The 18,128-nt window shown below is 42.3% G+C and overlaps 1 protein-coding gene across 3 annotated transcripts in view; it reads right to left on the bottom strand.

Annotated features, from left to right (window-relative positions):
• LOC121536999 (zinc finger protein Helios-like) overlaps nt 1–17,354 on the bottom strand; it is a 29,071-nt gene extending 11,717 nt beyond the window's left edge. For 2 of the 3 annotated variants that reach the window (XM_041844706.1, XM_041844708.1), the window contains exons 1-3: nt 15,785–15,978; nt 13,010–13,056; nt 5,169–5,276 (exon numbers count right to left, since the gene is read on the bottom strand). In XM_041844706.1, coding sequence (XP_041700640.1) covers nt 5,169–5,276; nt 13,010–13,043 — 142 coding nt within the window. In that variant the 5' untranslated portion in view covers nt 13,044–13,056; nt 15,785–15,978. Of the gene's footprint in view, nt 1–5,168; nt 5,277–13,009; nt 13,057–15,784; nt 15,979–17,258 lie in introns of those variants that run through there. The other variant, XM_041844707.1, reaches the window with a different exon arrangement.
• Between the last annotated feature and the right edge of the window lie 774 nt (nt 17,355–18,128).

Raw genomic sequence — 18,128 nt, 5'->3', positions numbered from 1 at the left:
ACAATAGACAAATCCCCATAAAAATCTGTCTGTTTAAGATAGAGATATCTTTTTTGCATGGGCTGCGTCTCAATCCACCGCATCCGCCGATGTCAGCCATCCGCATCTGCAATGAAAGGTGTCAGAGCTACAGCGGTGTTTGTCAGACCATGAGACATCCTGAAAATCGGTCTTCTCACGAAAACGTCTGTAGATTCCGAATGGCTTACAAACTAGTATTACCCCTCTATGGAAAGATTAGACTCTCACGATGGTATTCTACGTTTTGCTTTACGACCCCCACAAGCGTCACGGGACTCGTCTGAAGTCGGTACCGCCGATCTTCTGTCTGTAACATCCAAACAGTTTAGGCTACACATTAATATGACCCCTCTATGGAAAGGTGAGACTCTCATGAACACGTACATGTCTTTCTCTAGGACACCCACAAGCTTCCCAAGACTTGTCTGAAGGTAGCCTAGTACCAGTTAAAATGTTGGTGCCTAAAAAAAGGGTTACACATGTAAAATATATATACAGCACCAGTCAAAAGTTTGGACACACCTACTCATTCCAGGGTTTTTATTTATTTTTACTATTTTCTACATTGTAGAATAATAGTGAAAACATCAAAACTATGAAATAACACATATGAAATCATGTAGTAATCAAAAAAGTGTTAAACAAATAAAAATATATTTTATATTTCAGATTCTTCAAATAGCCACCCTTTCCTTGATGACAGCTTTGCACACTCTTGGCATTCTCTCAACTAGCTTCATGAGGTAGTCACCTGGAATGCATTTCAATTAACAGGTGTGCCTTCTTAAAAGTTAATTTGTGGAATTTCTTTCCTTCTTAATGCGTTTGAGCCAATCAGTTGTGTTGTGACAAGGTAGGGGGGTATACAGAAGATAGCCCTATGTGGTAAAAGACCAAGTCCATATTATGGCAAGAACAGCTCAAATAAGCAAAGAGAAATGACAGTCCATCATTACTTTAAGACATGAAGGTCAGTCAATACGGAACATTTCAAGAACTTTTAAAGTTTCCTCAAGTGTAGTCACAAAAACCATAAAGCGCCATGATGAAACTGGCTCTCATGAGGACCGTCACAGGAATGGAAGACCCAGAGTTACCTCTGCTGCAGAGGATAAGTTCATTAGATTTAGCAGCCTCAGAAATTGCAGCCCAAATAAATGCTTCACAGTTCAAGTAACAGACACATCTCAACATCAACTGTTCAGAGGAGACCGTGTGAATCAGGCCTTCATGGTCGAATTGCTGCAAAGAAATCACTACTAAAGGACACCAATAATAAGAAGAGACTTGCTTGGGCCAAGAAACACGAGCAATGGACATTAGACCGGTGGAAATTTGTGCTTTGGTCTGATGAGTCCAAATCTGCGATTTTTGGTTCCAACCATCGTGTCTTTGTGAGACGCAAAGTAGGTGAACATATGAACTCCGCATGTGTGGTTCCCACCGTGAAGCATGGAGGAGGAGGTGTGATGGTGTGGGGGTGCATTGCTGGTGACACTGTCAGTGATTTATTTAGAATTCAAGGCACACTTAACCAGCATGGCTACCACAGCATTCTGCAGCGATACGCCATCCCATCTGGTTTGCACTTAGTGGGACTATCATTTGTTTTTCAATGGGACGATGACCCAAAACACACCTCCAGGCTGTGTAAGGGCTATTTGACCAAGAAGGAGAGGGATGGAGTGCTGTTTCAGATGACCTGGCCTCCACAATCCCCTGACCTCAACCCTGACTGAGTCTGTAATACCAACATGTTTCAAGCAGACCACCATAGTCCCCGTGCCCAAGGACTCTAAGATAACCTGCCTAAATGACTACCGACCCGTAGCACTGACGTCTGTAGCCATGAAGTGCTTTGAAAGGCTGGTCATGGCTCACATCAACAACATTATCCCAGAAACCATAGACCCACTCCTATTTGCATAGAGCCCCAACAGATCCACAGATGATGCAATCTCTATTGCACTCCACACTGCCCTTTCCCACCTGGACAAGAAGAACACCTACGTGAGGATGCTATTCATTGACTACAGCTCAGCATTCAACATCATAGTGCCCTCAAAGCTCATCACTAAGCTAAGGACCCTGGGACTAAACACCTCCCTCTGCAACTGGATCCTGGACATCCTGACGGACCGCCCCCAGGTGGTAAGGGTAGGTAACAACACATCCGCCACGCTGATCCTCAACACGTGGGCCCCTCAGGGGTGCGTGCTCAGTCCCCTCCTGTACTCCCTGTTCACCCATGACTGCATGGCCAGGCACGACTCCAACACCATCATTAAGTTTGCCGACGACACAACAGTGGTAGGCCTGATCACCGACAACGATGAGACAGCCTATAGGGAGGAGGTCAGAGACCTGGCCGTGTGGTGCCAGGATAACAATCTCTCCCTCAACGTGACCAAGACAAAGGAGATGATTGTGGACTACAGGAAAAAAAGAGGACTGAGCACGCCCCCATTCTTATCGACGGGGCTGTAGTGGAACAGGTTGAGAGCTTCAAGTTCCTTGGTGTCCACATCACCAACGAACTATCATGGTCCAAACACACCAAGACAGTCGTGAAGAGGGCACGACAAAGCCTATTCCCCCTCAGGAGACTGAAAAGATTTGGCATGGGTCCTCAGATCCTCAAAAAATTACACAGCTGCACCATCAAGAGCATCCTGACTGGTTGCATCACCGCCTGGTATGGCAACTGCTTGGCCTCCGACCGCAAGGCACTACAGAGGGTAGTGCGTACGGCCCAGTACATCACTGGGGCCAAGCTTCCTGCCATCCAGGACCTCTATACCAGGCAGTGTCAGAGGAAGGCCCTCAAAATTGTCAAAGACTCCAGCCACCCTAGTCATAGACTGTTCTCTCTGCTACCGCACGGCAAGCGGTACCGGAGTTCCAAGTCTAGGTTCAAAAGACTTCAAACACAGCTTCTACCCAAAGTCATAAGACTCCTGAACAGCTAATCATGGCTACCCGGACTATTTGCACTGCCCCCCCCACCCCATCCTTTTTACGCTGCTGCTACTCTGTTAATTATTTATGCATAGTCACTTTAACTCTACCCACATGTACATATTACTTCAACTACCTCAACTAGCCGGTGCCCCCGCACAATGACTCTGCACCGGTACCCCACTGTATATATAGCCTCCCTACTGTTATTTTATTTTACTTCTGCTCTTTTTTTCTTTCGGCGCATGTTGCCAATACAATTTGATTTGATTTGATTTGAATTGAGATGGTTTGGTATGAGTTGGACTGCAGAGTGAAGAAATAGCAGCCAACAAGTGCTCAGCATATGTGGGAACTCCTTCAAGACTGTTGGAAAAGCATTCCTCGTGAAGCTGGTTCAGAGAATGCCAAGAGAGTGCAATGTTGTCATCAAGGCAAAGGGTGGCTATTTGAAGAATCTCAAATATAAAACATATTTTGATTTGTTTAACACTTTTTTGGTTACTATATGATTCCATGTGTGTTATTTCATAATTGATGTCTTCACTATTATTCTACAATGTAGAAAATAGTAAAAATAAAGAAAAAACGTTAAATGAGTAGGTGTGTCCAAACTTTTGACTGGTACTGTAAATAATTTCCTGATCTTTCCTATATCTCTCAGATACAAACTTCCTTTAGCATTTTATTTTTACTATCTGTTTTTCCAGGTATGAATCTGTTATTCAATTCATTTCTATGAGCTAATAGCAGTAAGGCCAAATTCAATATTTCATCAAATATTATTTTTATATGCAAGTGGAGCGTGGTGATTGCTAGAGTTGACTGTGTGTGCTGATTGCTTTAGGGATGACAACAACATCCACTGTGGTGATTGCTATAAGGTTGACACTAAGTCATGGTGATTGCTATAGGGTTTACACTAAGTCATGGGGATTGCTATAGGGTTGACACTAAGTCATGGTGATTGCTATAGGGTTGACACTAAGTCATGGTGATTGCTATGGGGTTGACACTATGTCACACTATCCACTCCACTGAGGTGATAGGGTTGACTACATCCATTTATCTCACAACATAGACTAAATATAATTCTGGAGTCTTGCTATTGTCAGCAATGACATGGCAATCTCTGCAACTACATGCCAGTATTTTCTTAAGATATATTTCCCCTTTTATCTCTTAGCCTTGTGTAAACTGAAAGAGATCCTCTTTTACTAACAGCATGACATTGAATTTATCCTCCAGAGCTGTATTCTGCCAACATGGAGCTAGCAGATTGAGGGGTATTGGAAGTGGGGTATTCACATGAAGAGCTCTCCACTCTCTGTCGAAGCTGGCTGAACTTGAGATGGTTGCTGGGACAACAGCATATTATAGAACCCAGATAAATAAAATATGAAGAAAGAAACTGATGGGTCAAACTACCAAGGAGGATAAACTACATTAGGTATCCAAGCTAAGTGAAAAGTGCTATCATAAGCTAATCTGAGCAAGGATACCTGTCCCATACCTGGCTGTGTATTGAACACCTCATTGTTTACATTACTCAAGGGTCAGAGATCAAGAGGGTCAAGAAGAGCCACCCATAAGGTATTTTGCTAGTGGAACTGTAGAGGTATTTTGCTGAAGTGAATGAAAAAATACTTTAAAATGTTATACCATACTAATAGTTTGATTCTAAACATAAGTGTATAGACAAACATGTTTTTTTGTTTTGAACACACTGACACAACTGCTTAATTTCAAGAGGAATTCAGTGTCAGTCAGTGTTGTGTTACAAAAGCGGTGTCATGGTAGAGTGGTGTTAGGAAACCTCTGGGTTGGGATGACACAAGATGTATATGTGAGAGTCTCTCTCCCTCTGACAGCACACACAGATCTGGGACCAGTCTACTAATACTGGGGGATGCTGCGGGAAGTAACTTCCCTTTTCTGGTTCAGCCACCTCATGGTGACATGTCTGAAGACAATCAGAAAAATGGCACCATGTCTCAGCTCTTCCTATTTTTGTTCATTTAAGGGAAGGGAACTATGCAAGACCCTTCAGATAAGAAATGAGTTTTTGATGACCCTTTGATAAAATAAAATAAACTGTTTCTCAAACTGATTCCTCTTGACGCGTGTGTGTGTGTGTGTGTGTGTGTGTGTGTGTGTGTGTGTGTGTGTGTGAATGTGTAACCACTCACCAGTGGGTGAATAAGGACCCTTGGGCTGCTGTGCGTTGGGTGTGTTTGCAGACAGGTCCACCAACAATCTAGAGTTCTCTGTCTTCCTGGGAGAGCAGTCTCCATTACCTGGGAGACAGATAGACAACAAGATAGCTGGGAACATCGCACTGCACAGCATTGCAATGCACTGAACAGCATACATAGTATCAGTGAAAAAGTTTGGACACACCTACTCATTCAAGGGTTTTTCTTTATTTATACTATTTTCTACATTGTAGAATAATAGTGAAGACATCAAAACTATAAAATAACATATATGGAATTATGGGTCCCCTGTAGCTCAGTTGGTAGAGCATGGCGCTTGCAATGCCAGGGTTGTGGGTTCGTATGAACTCACTAACTGTAAGTCTGTCTGGATAAGAGCGTCTGCTATATGACTAAAATGTAAATGTAATGTTGTAACCAAAAAAGTGTTAAACAAATCAAAATATATTTTATATTTGAGATTCTTCAAATAGCCACCCTTTGCCTTGATGACAGCTTTGCACACTCTTGGCATTCTCTCAACCAGCTTCACCTGGAATGCTTTTCCAACAGTCTTGAAGGACTTCCCACATATGCTGAGCACTTGTTGGCTGCTTTTCCTTCACTCTGCGGTCCGACTCATCCCAAACCATCTCAATTGGGTTGAGGTCGGGGGATTGTGGAGGCCAGGTCATCTGATGCAGCACTCCATCACTCTCCTTCTTGGTAAAATATCCCTTACACAGTCTGGAGGTGTGTTTGGTCATTGTCCTGTTGAAAAACAAATGATAAGCCCAAACCAGATGGGATGGCGTTTTTCTGCAGAATGCTGTGGTAGCCATGTTGGTTAAGTGTGCCTTATTCTAAATAAATCACTGACAGTGTCACCAGCAAAGCACCCCCACACCATAACACCTCCTCCTCCATGAATTACGGTGGAACCACACATGCGGAGATCATCCGTTCACCTACACCACGTCTCACAAAGACACGGAGGTAGGAACCAAATAATCTCCAATTTGGACTCCAGACCAAATGACAGATTTCCACTGGTCTAATGTCCATTGTTCGTGTTTCTTGGCCCAAGCAAGTCTCTTCTTCTTATTGGTGTCCTTTAGTAGTGGTTGCTTTGCAGTAATCGACCATGAAGGCCAAATTCACACATTCTCCTCTGAACAGTTGATGTTGAGATGTGTCTGTTACTTCAACTCTGTGAAAAATAATAATTTTTTGGGCTGCAATTTCTGAGGCTGCTAACTCTGACGGGGCTGAACTTATCCTCTGCAGCAGAGGTAACTCTGGGTCTTCCATTCCTGTGACGGTCCTCATGAGAGCCAGTTTCATCATAGCGCTTGATGGTTTTTGCGACTGCACTTGAGGAAACGTTCAAAGTTCTTGAAATTTCCGTATTGACTGCCCTTCATGTCTTAAAGTAATGATGGACTGCCGTTTTTCTTTGCTTATTTGAGCTGTTCTTGCCATAATATGGACTTGGTCTTTTACCAAATAGGGCTATCTTCTTTATACCCCCACATACTTTGTCACAACACAACTGATTGGCTCAAACGCATTAACTTTTCCACAAATTAACTTTTAAGAAGGCACACCTGTTAATTGAAATGCATTCCAGGTCACTACCTCATGAAGCTGGTTGAGAGAATGCCAAGAGTGTGCAAAGCTGTCATCAAGACAAAGGGTGGCTATTTGAAGAATCTCAAATATAAAATATATTTTGATTTGTTTAACACTTTTTGGTTACTACATGATTCCATATGTGTTATTTCATAGTTTTAATGTCGTCACTATTATTCTACAATGTACAAAATAGTAAAAATAAAGAAAAACCATTGAATGAGTAGGTGTGTCCAAACTTTTGACTGGTAGTGTACATATATACAACTCCATCTCTCCAAATGTCATCACATCCTACACAAATGCTTTGAGAGGTGTCAATTGTAGCAATCACACCTTCTAAAAAAGTGTAAAAATGCCTGATGATACCCAGAGATACTTAGCCTGGGGATAACTTAATGCTGTATTTCACACTTCTAATTCATAACAGGAAATCATTCTGAACCACTTCCAGTAGCAAAGAGATTTTCCGTGGGTGATCTTCCAACCAGACCCAGTACTTGCTTAGCTTCAGGTGCTAGCCAGTACAGTACCATTTTTCTGTCAGCCTCGTGTCCTCTCCATACAGATCAGATCAGATTGCGGCCTGTCAGCACCCTCCCTGACACACAGGCAATGCCATGGGATAGCTATAGCTGTGGGTCCTTTCCTGTCCACTCAGAAGGAGAGCTGTACAATCCCTTATCCCGTTACAGCCTGGCTCCAGCACAGCCTCTCAAACAATACAGCAGCAACACCACAGCACCCCCAATGACCCAGGTGTCAAATCCCACAGGAGCCAGACCACAGCAAAGACAACACTGTTCAAGCTATCACCTGGGAGTATTCTGTTAATATACACTACCAGTCAAAAGTTTTAGAACACCTACTCATTTAAGGGTTTTTGTTTAATTTTACTATGTTCTACATTGTAGAATAATAGTGAAGACATCACAAGTATGAAATAACACAATCATGTAGTAACCAAAAAATTGTTAAACAAATCAAAATATATTTTATATTTGAGATTCTAAAAAAGTAGCCACCCTTTGCCTTGATGACAGCTTTGCACACTCTTGGCATTCTCAACCACCTTCATGAGGTAGTTACCTGGAAAGCATTGCAATTAACAGGTGTGCCTTATTAATAGTTAATTTGTGGAATTTATTTCCTTCTGAATGCATTGGAGCCAATCAGTTGTGTTGTGACAAGGTATGGGAGGTATACAGAAGACAGCCCTATTTGGTAAAAGACCAAGTCCATATTATGGCAAGAACAGCTCAAATGAGCAAAGAGAAATGACAGTCCATCATTACTTTAAGACATGAAGGTCAGTCAATACGGAACATTTCAAGAACTTTTAAAGTTTCTTCAAGTGCAGTCACAAAAACCATAAAGCGCTATGATGAAACTGGCTCTCATGAGGAACGCCACAAGAATGGAAGACCCAGAGTTACCTCTGCTGATTTTTGGTTCCAACCGCAGAGTCCTTGTGAGACGCGGTGTGGGTGAACGGATGATCTCCGCATGTGTGGTTCCCACCGTAAAGCATGGAGGAGGAGGTGTTATGGTGTGGGGGTGCTTTGCTGGTGACACTGTCTATGATTTATTTAGAATTCAAGGCACACTTAACCAGCATGGCTACCACAGCATTCTGCAGCGATACACCATCCCGTCTGGTTTGGGCTTAGAGGGACTATATTTTGTTTTTCAACAGGACAATGACCCAACACACCTCCAGGCTGTGTAAGAGCTATTTTACCAAGAAGGAGAGTGATGGAGTGCTGCATCAGATGACCTGGCCACCACAATCCCCCGACCTCAACCAAATTGAGATGGTTTGGGATGAGTCGGACCGCAAAGTGAAGGAAAAGCAGCCAACAAGTGCTCAGCATATGTGGGAACTCCTTCAAGACTGTTGGAAAAGCATTCCAGGTGAAGCTGTTTGAGAGAATGCCAAGAGTGTGCAAAGCTGTCATCAAGGGTGGCTATTTGAAGAATCTTTAATATTAAAATATATTTTGATTTGTTTAACACTTTTTTGGTTACTACATGATTCCATATGTGTTATTTGATAGTTTTGACGTCTTCACTATTATTCTACAATGTAGAAAATAGTAAAAAAAATAAAGAAAAACCCTTTAATGAGTAGGTGTTGTAAAACCTTTGACCAGTAGTGTAGGTTTACAGGAAAGTACCTGAAAGTAACAGTCTAACAGTTAATCTTCGTCAAAGCTTCCCTCATGGAAGCTAAAACAAAATGCTTGTCTTTTATGTGGTAGACTAGTGTTACAATGTTAGGATTGGCTGCTGCTGAATGAGGCACACTGGGAGTTGTGGTCCATGACTATGATGACACAATCCCTGGGTCTGGTCTCCGGTTGCACGCCACGCTGGGGTTGGATGAAATCTCAGGTGACTGACGGGTAGCTATCCATTGGCAGTGGTGTCTGTTGTAGAGATAGGGGTGGCCCAGATTTGTCATGAAGGATTTTCCATTACTGTGCTAAGTGTTGACGCCTTGATGTCTGCCTAGCAGCTCTGTAGGGCCTCTCAGGTTAGGTAAAGGCTCAGTGTGTCTCAAAGGTGGTGTGTACTAATAGCACCTGAATGTTGATGTTCGTATGTTTATATGTACTTGTAATTATTACTGAAACCCTTAATGGTATTTAGCTGAAACTGGTTTAAAAGACGAACTGTGGTTGTTATTCATATATACAGTATACATGCTTGCTAACCCTAGGAAACTATTTTCCACCTTCTCCTCCCTCCTTAATCCTCCCTTTCTGCGGACGACTTTGTCATCCACTTTAAAAAGAAGGTTGATGATATCCGCTCTTCATTCACTCAGCCTATTGAGTCCACTGGTCCCACTCACACAGAGCTACCCTATGTTTTTACCTCTTTCTCCCCTCTCTCTCCAGGGGCGGCAGGTAGCTTAGTGGTTAAGAGCGTTGTGCCAGTAACCGAAAGGTTGCTGGTTCTAATCCCCAAGCCGACTAGGTGAAAAATCTGTCGATGTGCCCTTGAGCAAGGCACTTAACCCTAATTGCTCATGTAAGTCGCTCTGGATAAGAGCGTCTGCTAAATGACTAAAATGTAAATGTAAAATGAAATCCTGCGACTAGTGAGGTCCGGCCGCCCAACAACCTGCCCGCTCGACCCCATCCCCTCCTCCCTTCTCCAGAAATCTCTGTAAACCTTCTCCAATTCCTCACTTCCCTCATCAACTCATCCTTGACCACTGTCGCACCCCTCCTCAAGAAACCAACACTCGACACCTCCGACGTCAAAAACGCTCTCTCAGAACAATCTTCTTGACCCTAACTAGTCAGTCTTCAAGACAGGTCACTCAACCAAGACTGCTCTGTTCTCATCCTCCTAGATCTATCCACTGCATTCGACACTGTGAACCATCAGATCCTCCTCTCCACCCTCTCAGGGCTGGAAGTCTCAGGCTCTGCACACTCTTGGATTGCATCCAACATGGCAGTCTACTCCTACCAGGTGACGTGGAGAGGATCTGTGTCTCTCACTACTCACTACTCTCACTACTGGTGTCCCCCAGGGCTCGGTTCTAGGCCCTCCACTCTTCTCTCTATAAACCAAGTCACTCGGCTCTGTCATATCATCAAATGGTCTCTCCTATCATTGCAATGCGGATGACACTCAACTACTTTTCTCCTTCCCCCCTTTTGACACCCAGGTGGCGATAAGCATTTCTGTGTGCCTGGCAGATATCTCAGCTTGGATGTTGGCCCACCACCTCAAGCTCAACCTCGACAAGACGGAGCTGCTCTTCCTTCCGGGGAAGGCCTGCCCGCTTCAAGACATCTCCATCCCAGAGTGCAAAGAACCTTGCCATGACCCTGGACAACACCCTGTCATTCTCTGCAAACATCAAAGCAGTGACTCGCTTCTGCAGGTTCATGCTCTACAACATCCGTAGAGTACGCCCCTACCCTACCACACTAATTTCCCGTCTGGACTAGTGCAACTCACTGTTGGCTGGACTCCACTCTTGTGCCATCAAACCCCCGCAACTTATCCACGACACTGCAGTCCACCTGGTGTTCAACCTTCCCAAATTCTCCCATGTCACCCCGCTCCTCCGCACACTCCACTGGCTTCCAGTTGAAGCTCGCATCCACTACAAGACCATGGTTCTTGCCTACGGAGCAGCAAGAGGAACGGCCACTCCCTACCTTCAGGCTCTGCTCAAACCCTACACCCCAACCCGAGTACTCCGTTCTGACACCTCTGGTCTCTTGGCCCTCCCACCCCTATGGGAGAGCAGCTCCCACTCAGCCCAGTCCAAGCTCTTCTCTGTCTTGGGACCACAAGGACAGCAGATACCCTGCCCCTCTTCCAAAAACATCTGAAACGCTACCTCTTCAAAGAGTATCTTAAATAATCCCACAGCACTCCCCCCTCACACCCCTTCCCCACCCCTCCCCCCACCAAAAATAAATAAATAAATAATAATAATAAATAAAGCCTTTTGTGAACTAACACTCGCACTTGACTCTTTTCCCCTTACTAGCTCTGACTTTGCTGACAGCTCCTTTATTGATGAAAAATTGACTTACTATACCTGTGATATGTGGTTTTCCCACCTAGCTATCTTAAGATGAATGCACTAACTGTAAATCTCTCTGGATAAGAGCGTCTGCTAAATGACTCAAATGTAAATGTAATGTTTTGATACAGTTATATGTGTGCACTCATACACACTCACTTATTTATCAGCTGCCATTACTCATACAATAGTTAAAATTGCAGCTCGCTGGCCCCTAAGTGATGCATGCTGGAACCAGGTTGAGGAGACAGTGTATGCCCACATCAGTGACCTCAGCGACTGGAGCCAACAACACACACACACACACACACACACACACACACACACACACACACACACACACACACACAGTCTGCTAAGTAAGAATCAGAGCTTTGATTCACACCACTTGTTAGCTGACTCAATACTGTATTTACCACCACACCATGGCCCAGATGACTTGTATAGACAGTGGAGGCTTCACTGGAAGAAGACAAAGTGTGTAATGCATCAGATATGGATTGTTCCATGTGTTGGCGTGGCCAAAAGGAAACTAAAATGTATGAAAATGACAAAGAGAGAACAAGAAATCATGATATAGGCTACCGTGTATATGATTTATCTTATCAGACATGTTAGTTACTGTAGGATGTCTTATGAAGTGAGATTGAAAATGAGTTGTGTTAAATTATCAGCAACATGTTGTTGGCTGGTTATAAAAATACCATCATTTCTGAGTGGGAGGACTATAATGAGCCACAGAAACAGGAATGACATAAAGTTAGAATGATCAAGGCTTGGAACTGTGCAGGATTTCTCCCCCTGGACGGCAGAGTAACTCTGTTGTGGCTTGTTGGAAACACACAGGCAGCATAGGCTGGAGCAAGGATCTGGTTTTTCCTGTCAAACTCTCAACCTCCGGACCATCCCTCCAGACTGTGAGAGATCTCATTCACCAACTTGCCTATTAACATTTTAGAGGAGATATGGCGGTATGCTTCAAACATGAACCAAAATATATGTGTATCAGCGATGTGAATGAAAGCAGAGGGCGCTATATCCTACTTCATCCTACTTTTTTCCTTCACGCTATAACATTCATGTTTTTTACAACTCGTCCCAAAACTATTTCCAACAAACACAAGAAGGAGTTGTCAAACTCCAGATTGTCAGTGTGCTCTATCAGAGGGAATCTGTGAAGGATAATGTAAAGAGGACGGAAGTACCACTGTGTACCTGGTACAGCACCACCCTACTGATAAGACATCTCTAGGGGAGCCAAGTTGGCAGGATCGTTTTACAGGATCAGAACGCATGTAGCTTGTGAAGGAGGAGGAGGGTGGGAGAGGGGATGCCTCCTTCTCCTACAAGACTGTTCACCCCTGCTCCTACACCTGGTCCACCTGCCCAGTATCCCTGTAGGCCTAGGCCTCTCATCAGGGAACCAGAACAATTACAAACCTACCATATTTATGGATACGGACGGATACCCTACAGACTTGATTAGAAAGACCAGCTTGTATAAAACCATAAAATGACAATTGAGAGACACATCCAGCATCTGCAATGTGAAAAAGGATGTCGCTAACACAACTTTTCAACAGTTTAAAGAATTAGAATAGGTCAGGAGGCTTCAGGTTAGAGAGTAATTGAAGAGTTGACTTACTTGCAGAGTATCCATCAGTTGCCTCTGTTTCCATAGTCGGTGGAGAGCTTTAGGTATCAAAAGAAACAATAAATTAGAAGAGCACTTGAGCTGTACCACGATGCTTACCCACTGGGCACACACTGGTTGAATGAACTTTGTTTCCACGTAATTTCAATGAAATTACATTGAACCAACGTAGAATGGATGTAGATTTGACGTCTGTGCCCAGAGGGTACTCTCTTCCTAACCTCTTCTAAATCCTAATGAAATTAGACAGATTGTACTGTTTGGTTGGAGTGATTTTTTTTTAACGTGATCATTGCATGTTTAGACAACACTTCATAATACATTTAATGAATAAGCCATTATGAATTATTATAAATATTTATGAATGCTAAAATAGCCAAATTAGAGGATATGTTGATTTATGAAAAAGGCAATGATTAATTTGAGATATTTCACAAATATATTACAATAAAGGTTGAGTGAAAATACATTAAACTCATTATGACTGATACAATTACAGGACGTACAAAAATGATACAGTGTTCAAATACAACTGAAGCCGAAAGGTTCACACCACCAGGCTTTTGTCTAGCATCACTGCAACATAAAACTCTATGGTTCAACTTCCCAAAAAGCTGCTAAAGGGCTGGTGGCATGTAAAATATAGCCTTTGAATAGAATGAAGTGGTTCATTGAAAGTTGCACTATTAGAGAAGTAACACATATATCCAGCTAAAACTATACTATGTGCTATAAATGTACATAGAGTGAGAACAGACATTGCAGTTCTAGTAGTTTCAGGTCCCCTGAAAAAGGCCTTAAGCTAAAAATAAATATGTCTGAGAGAACAGTAGTGAGGTGCAAACAAACCACCACTAGCCAACCTAATGTCTGCTATCTGTCTCAACGGAAATGTAGTAGACATGTATTATCTGTTGGTGGTTCAGATGTAATTGTGTAGTATTGATGTTTGATGCACAAGATAATAAGAGGTGTACATCCTCATAGCATGACCCACAAGAGGAGTATGTCCTTATAGTATGACCCACAAGAGGAGTATGTCCTCATAGCATGACCCACAAGAGGAGTATGTCCTCATAGCATGACCCACAAGAGGAGTATGTCCTTATAGTATGACCCACAAGAGGAGTATGTCCTTATAGTATGACCCACAAGAGGAGTATGTCCTTATAGTATGACCCACAAGAGGAGTATGTCCTTATAGTATGACCCACAAGAGGAGTATGTCCTTATAGTATGACCCACAAGAGGAGTATGTCCTTATAGTATGACCCACAAGAGGAGTATGTCCTTATAGTATGACCCACAAGAGGAGTATGTCCTTATAGTATGACCCACAAGAGGAGTATGTCCTTATAGTATGACCCACAAGAGGAGTATGTCCTTATAGTATGACCCACAAGAGGAGTATGTCCTTATAGTATGACCCACAAGAGGAGTATGTCCTTATAGTATGACCCACAAGAGGAGTATGTCCTTATAGTATGACCCACAAGAGGAGTATGTCCTTATAGTATGACCCACAAGAGGAGTATGTCCTTATAGTATGACCCACAAGAGGAGTATGTCCTTATAGTATGACCCACAAGAGGAGTATGTCCTTAATAGCATGACCCACAAGAGGAGTATGTCCTTAATAGCATGACCCACAAGAGGGCTAAGCCCTCATAGTTCAGTTTTTTTTTTAAAGCATATAAACCCAATCTCGGGGACTGACCTAGCAAAACATTTTCTTTTAGGAACTAGCATACAGATGTCAACATTTTGGCAACTGTCTTGTAAATGATTACCACTTCTTTCTACATACAATATAATAATAACCACACATACATATTCATAATCAGTCAATAAAAAATGGCATAGATTTTCCTTAAGAATTGACTCTTCAATAATTGGGATACCTATTAGCCTGCAATGAAAACGATTCATACATAAGACTAAGAGCCATGATATGTTTATATTTTTAACCCTCCCGTTGTCCTAGGGTCAAAATGACCCGCCACTGTGTTGAACCAATTTTATTTTATTTTTATATTTTTTGGATCATTTGTGAGAAGGAGGCAGTGATACTTTCTTTTTGACCCTAGGACAACGGGAGGGTTAAGAGTATTTTCTCTCGAATTTACAGTCAGTCCTATATGGGTAGACTAGGCTATTCAAATAAATAAATAAACAAAACAGTTGTTTTAGACTCTAAAGTTAAAGTGATAAGCAACCTAAGTTATTTGATTAATTCAATCAATAAAATGTACCTTTATATTTTTGACAATTGAAATTAGAAGTGCTTCATCAGCAATAGACAGAAAGCCCATAAGAAGTATTTGCACCAACTATCTGCGCCTCCATGGTGGAAACCTGTCTCTACAGACGCTCCGCCGTGCACGTGTGTAGGCTAATTGACAGCCCAAGATCTCCCTTCAGCTTAAGAAAAAATATATGGGTTGATTTTTTTTTCATTTAGATGATCTGAATCAAGGCATTTGATTGACACAATCGGCCGTCACCTGTTATTGTATGACCTGAGCAATCGAATGGGTTGCACTGTCAATTTATCGATCAATCGCTCTGAAACAGTAAGCAGAATGAGGATCTTTGAAGTTTATCTATTGCGTCCAGATAAAACAATGATGCAAAGTTATTATAAATGTATTACAAAGTTGCATAACGTTGTCGTGTAAGGCTGGTAGCCGAATTATTTTGAGGTCATTCTAATGTGTAGGATGCCTGTAACTTGATAAATTGACAAAATATTTGACCGGACATTACCTTTTGTGTCTCCCCTGTTCAAGTGATAATCAGTGATCTTCGTCAGTGAAGCTGCACCTCCTAAAATTCAAGTGAAAATCCTCAGTAGCCTAATATGTTTTTGATAGACAATAACAAACAATAATTTAGGGGCTACTCTCCTCCAAAAAAAGTGGGATGCCCCCCAAAAAAACTTGAGTTGAGTATAACACTGTCCTGTCCTGCATACAACCTGAATCAAGTATAGGAACAGAGCAGCGCACTCCTCAAGAAGTAGCTTTGGTAGTTCCTTCCTCTGTGCTGAACTAGCCCGTCAACTTTTCCACCTCAAACGTGACCCCCGCACGCGCCTTCCATGTCTCCTACAGTATTCTATATGGGCACGTCAACATTTATAGACTGTGTATTACTGGATGTTGTGTTTACTAAAGCAGCGAGGTCGAAGACTCAACTTGTTTTTAGACTAAATGAAATAAAGAACTAGGGGGATAGAACTGGATACACCGGTTCCTATGGAATTAGCCAAAGAATAGGAGTAGGGAACAGCCTATTTTCAGCCGAGGGAGGCTAAGGAATCAGAAAAAGCATCCGTATGATATTCAAAAGGTATTGGATGAAGTCGGAGTGAGTGAGTGAGAGAGTGAGTCAGTAGGCAGTGCCTGAGAGATATGCCAGATAGCATGCCGTCTCATACTAACCTGTCAAAGTATTCACAGGTGCAGCTACAAATACATTTCAGTAGATACAGAACGTCTCCTCAACTATGGTGCCCATTCAGTCTAATTCATTTAGGTTACATAAGATAATAAAGTGTCTCTCTTGGCACTGCTGTTTGGGGAAAAAACGTTTCGAATAGTGTCATAGAGACTTTGCAGAACCCCCCACTCCTGCATCATTTCCATTTACGTCATTTAGCAGACGCTCTTATCCAGAGTGACTTACAGTTAGTTAGTGCATACATTATTATTTTTTCATACCCCCTGTGGGAATCGAACCCACAACCCTGGCGTTGCAAACGCCATGCTTTATCAACTGAGCTACATCCCTGCCGGCCATTCCCTCCCCTACCCTGGACGACGCTGGGCCAATTCCGCCCCATGGGTCTCCCGGTCGGCTACGACAGAGCCTGAATTCGAACCAGGATCTCTAGTGGCACAGCTAGCACTGCCTTAGACCACTGCGCCACTCCGGATACAGTTACTCTCCGGAGACAGCCACTCGGGAGACAGCCACTCGGGAGACAGTTACTCATCAACAGGAATCGGATCACTGTTGAGTCGCGAGCCGTCTGGCTTTCATAGGTGAGAAGCACTTGACTTGCTGGATGCAGTGGAGACAGCAGCAGGCATTGCATTGTCTGGATGAATCAATTGTCGGATGTTGAGCGTTTATCCAGGGGCATATTTTATATGTCATCATAGCAGAGTAACTGTCATCCTTGTAGGCTAAATATATAATCATCACTGTGGTGTATTTGTTTTCTTTCCTTATTTACCTTATAAACGCAGGAGATTGAATAATCCCATCACAATGTCTTTCTTGGATCACACTGTAATATATTACAGTAGTTCCGCAGGCAGCAACAGTTAATCCGCCGATACTTCCTCCATATTAGAAAGCAGAGCAGACGAGTCGCGGAGTGTCTACTATGGGAACTTGGTCTAACACAGAGAAACTGATCTCTCTCGCTCTCTGGCTGCCTGTGTGTTCGGCAATCGATTACAGTACTTCACAGCCTGTTGCTTTTGCATTTAACATATTGACATTACATTTTTCTAAGATAACACTAATACATTTTGGTTGTGAGTAAATGGTGAAAACAATGATTGAATAGGATGCAAAATGATAATAATAATAATAAGAATAAGAATAAGAATAGGAGAATAATAAAGTGATACTGCTACTTAATAATTACAGTAGATACAATTCTCATAATAATATTAATTGTATTAGCCTACTAAACTGTTATTAAAAAGTGCATATCAACCAAGACGATGCGCAATAAAGTAGGCTATGACTTAAAATAAATATGTTGATAATACATTAACATATATTAATAACAGATCATTATTATCACCATTATTATTATTATTATTATTATTATTATTATTATATTATTATTATTATTATTATTATTATTATTATTATTATTATTATTATAATAGGGGGGATTCCAGTTCTTTTTGACACCACATTTGCCTGCATTTAGGCTATTTACAAAGAGGTCTAAATAATAAAAAACATGCACACAAGCAAAAATACATTACAGTATTCAGACCCTTTACTCAGTACTTTGTTGAAGCACATTTGGCAGCGATAACAGCATAGATTATTCTTGGGTAGGACGCTACAAGCTTGGCACACC

The sequence above is a fragment of the Coregonus clupeaformis genome, chromosome 23, assembly GCF_020615455.1.
Source record: "Coregonus clupeaformis isolate EN_2021a chromosome 23, ASM2061545v1, whole genome shotgun sequence".
NCBI classification, from domain to species: Eukaryota; Metazoa; Chordata; class Actinopteri; order Salmoniformes; family Salmonidae; genus Coregonus; species Coregonus clupeaformis.
The sequence above is the reverse complement of the archived record's forward strand: the minus strand, read 5'-3'. Positions and strand labels throughout refer to the sequence as shown.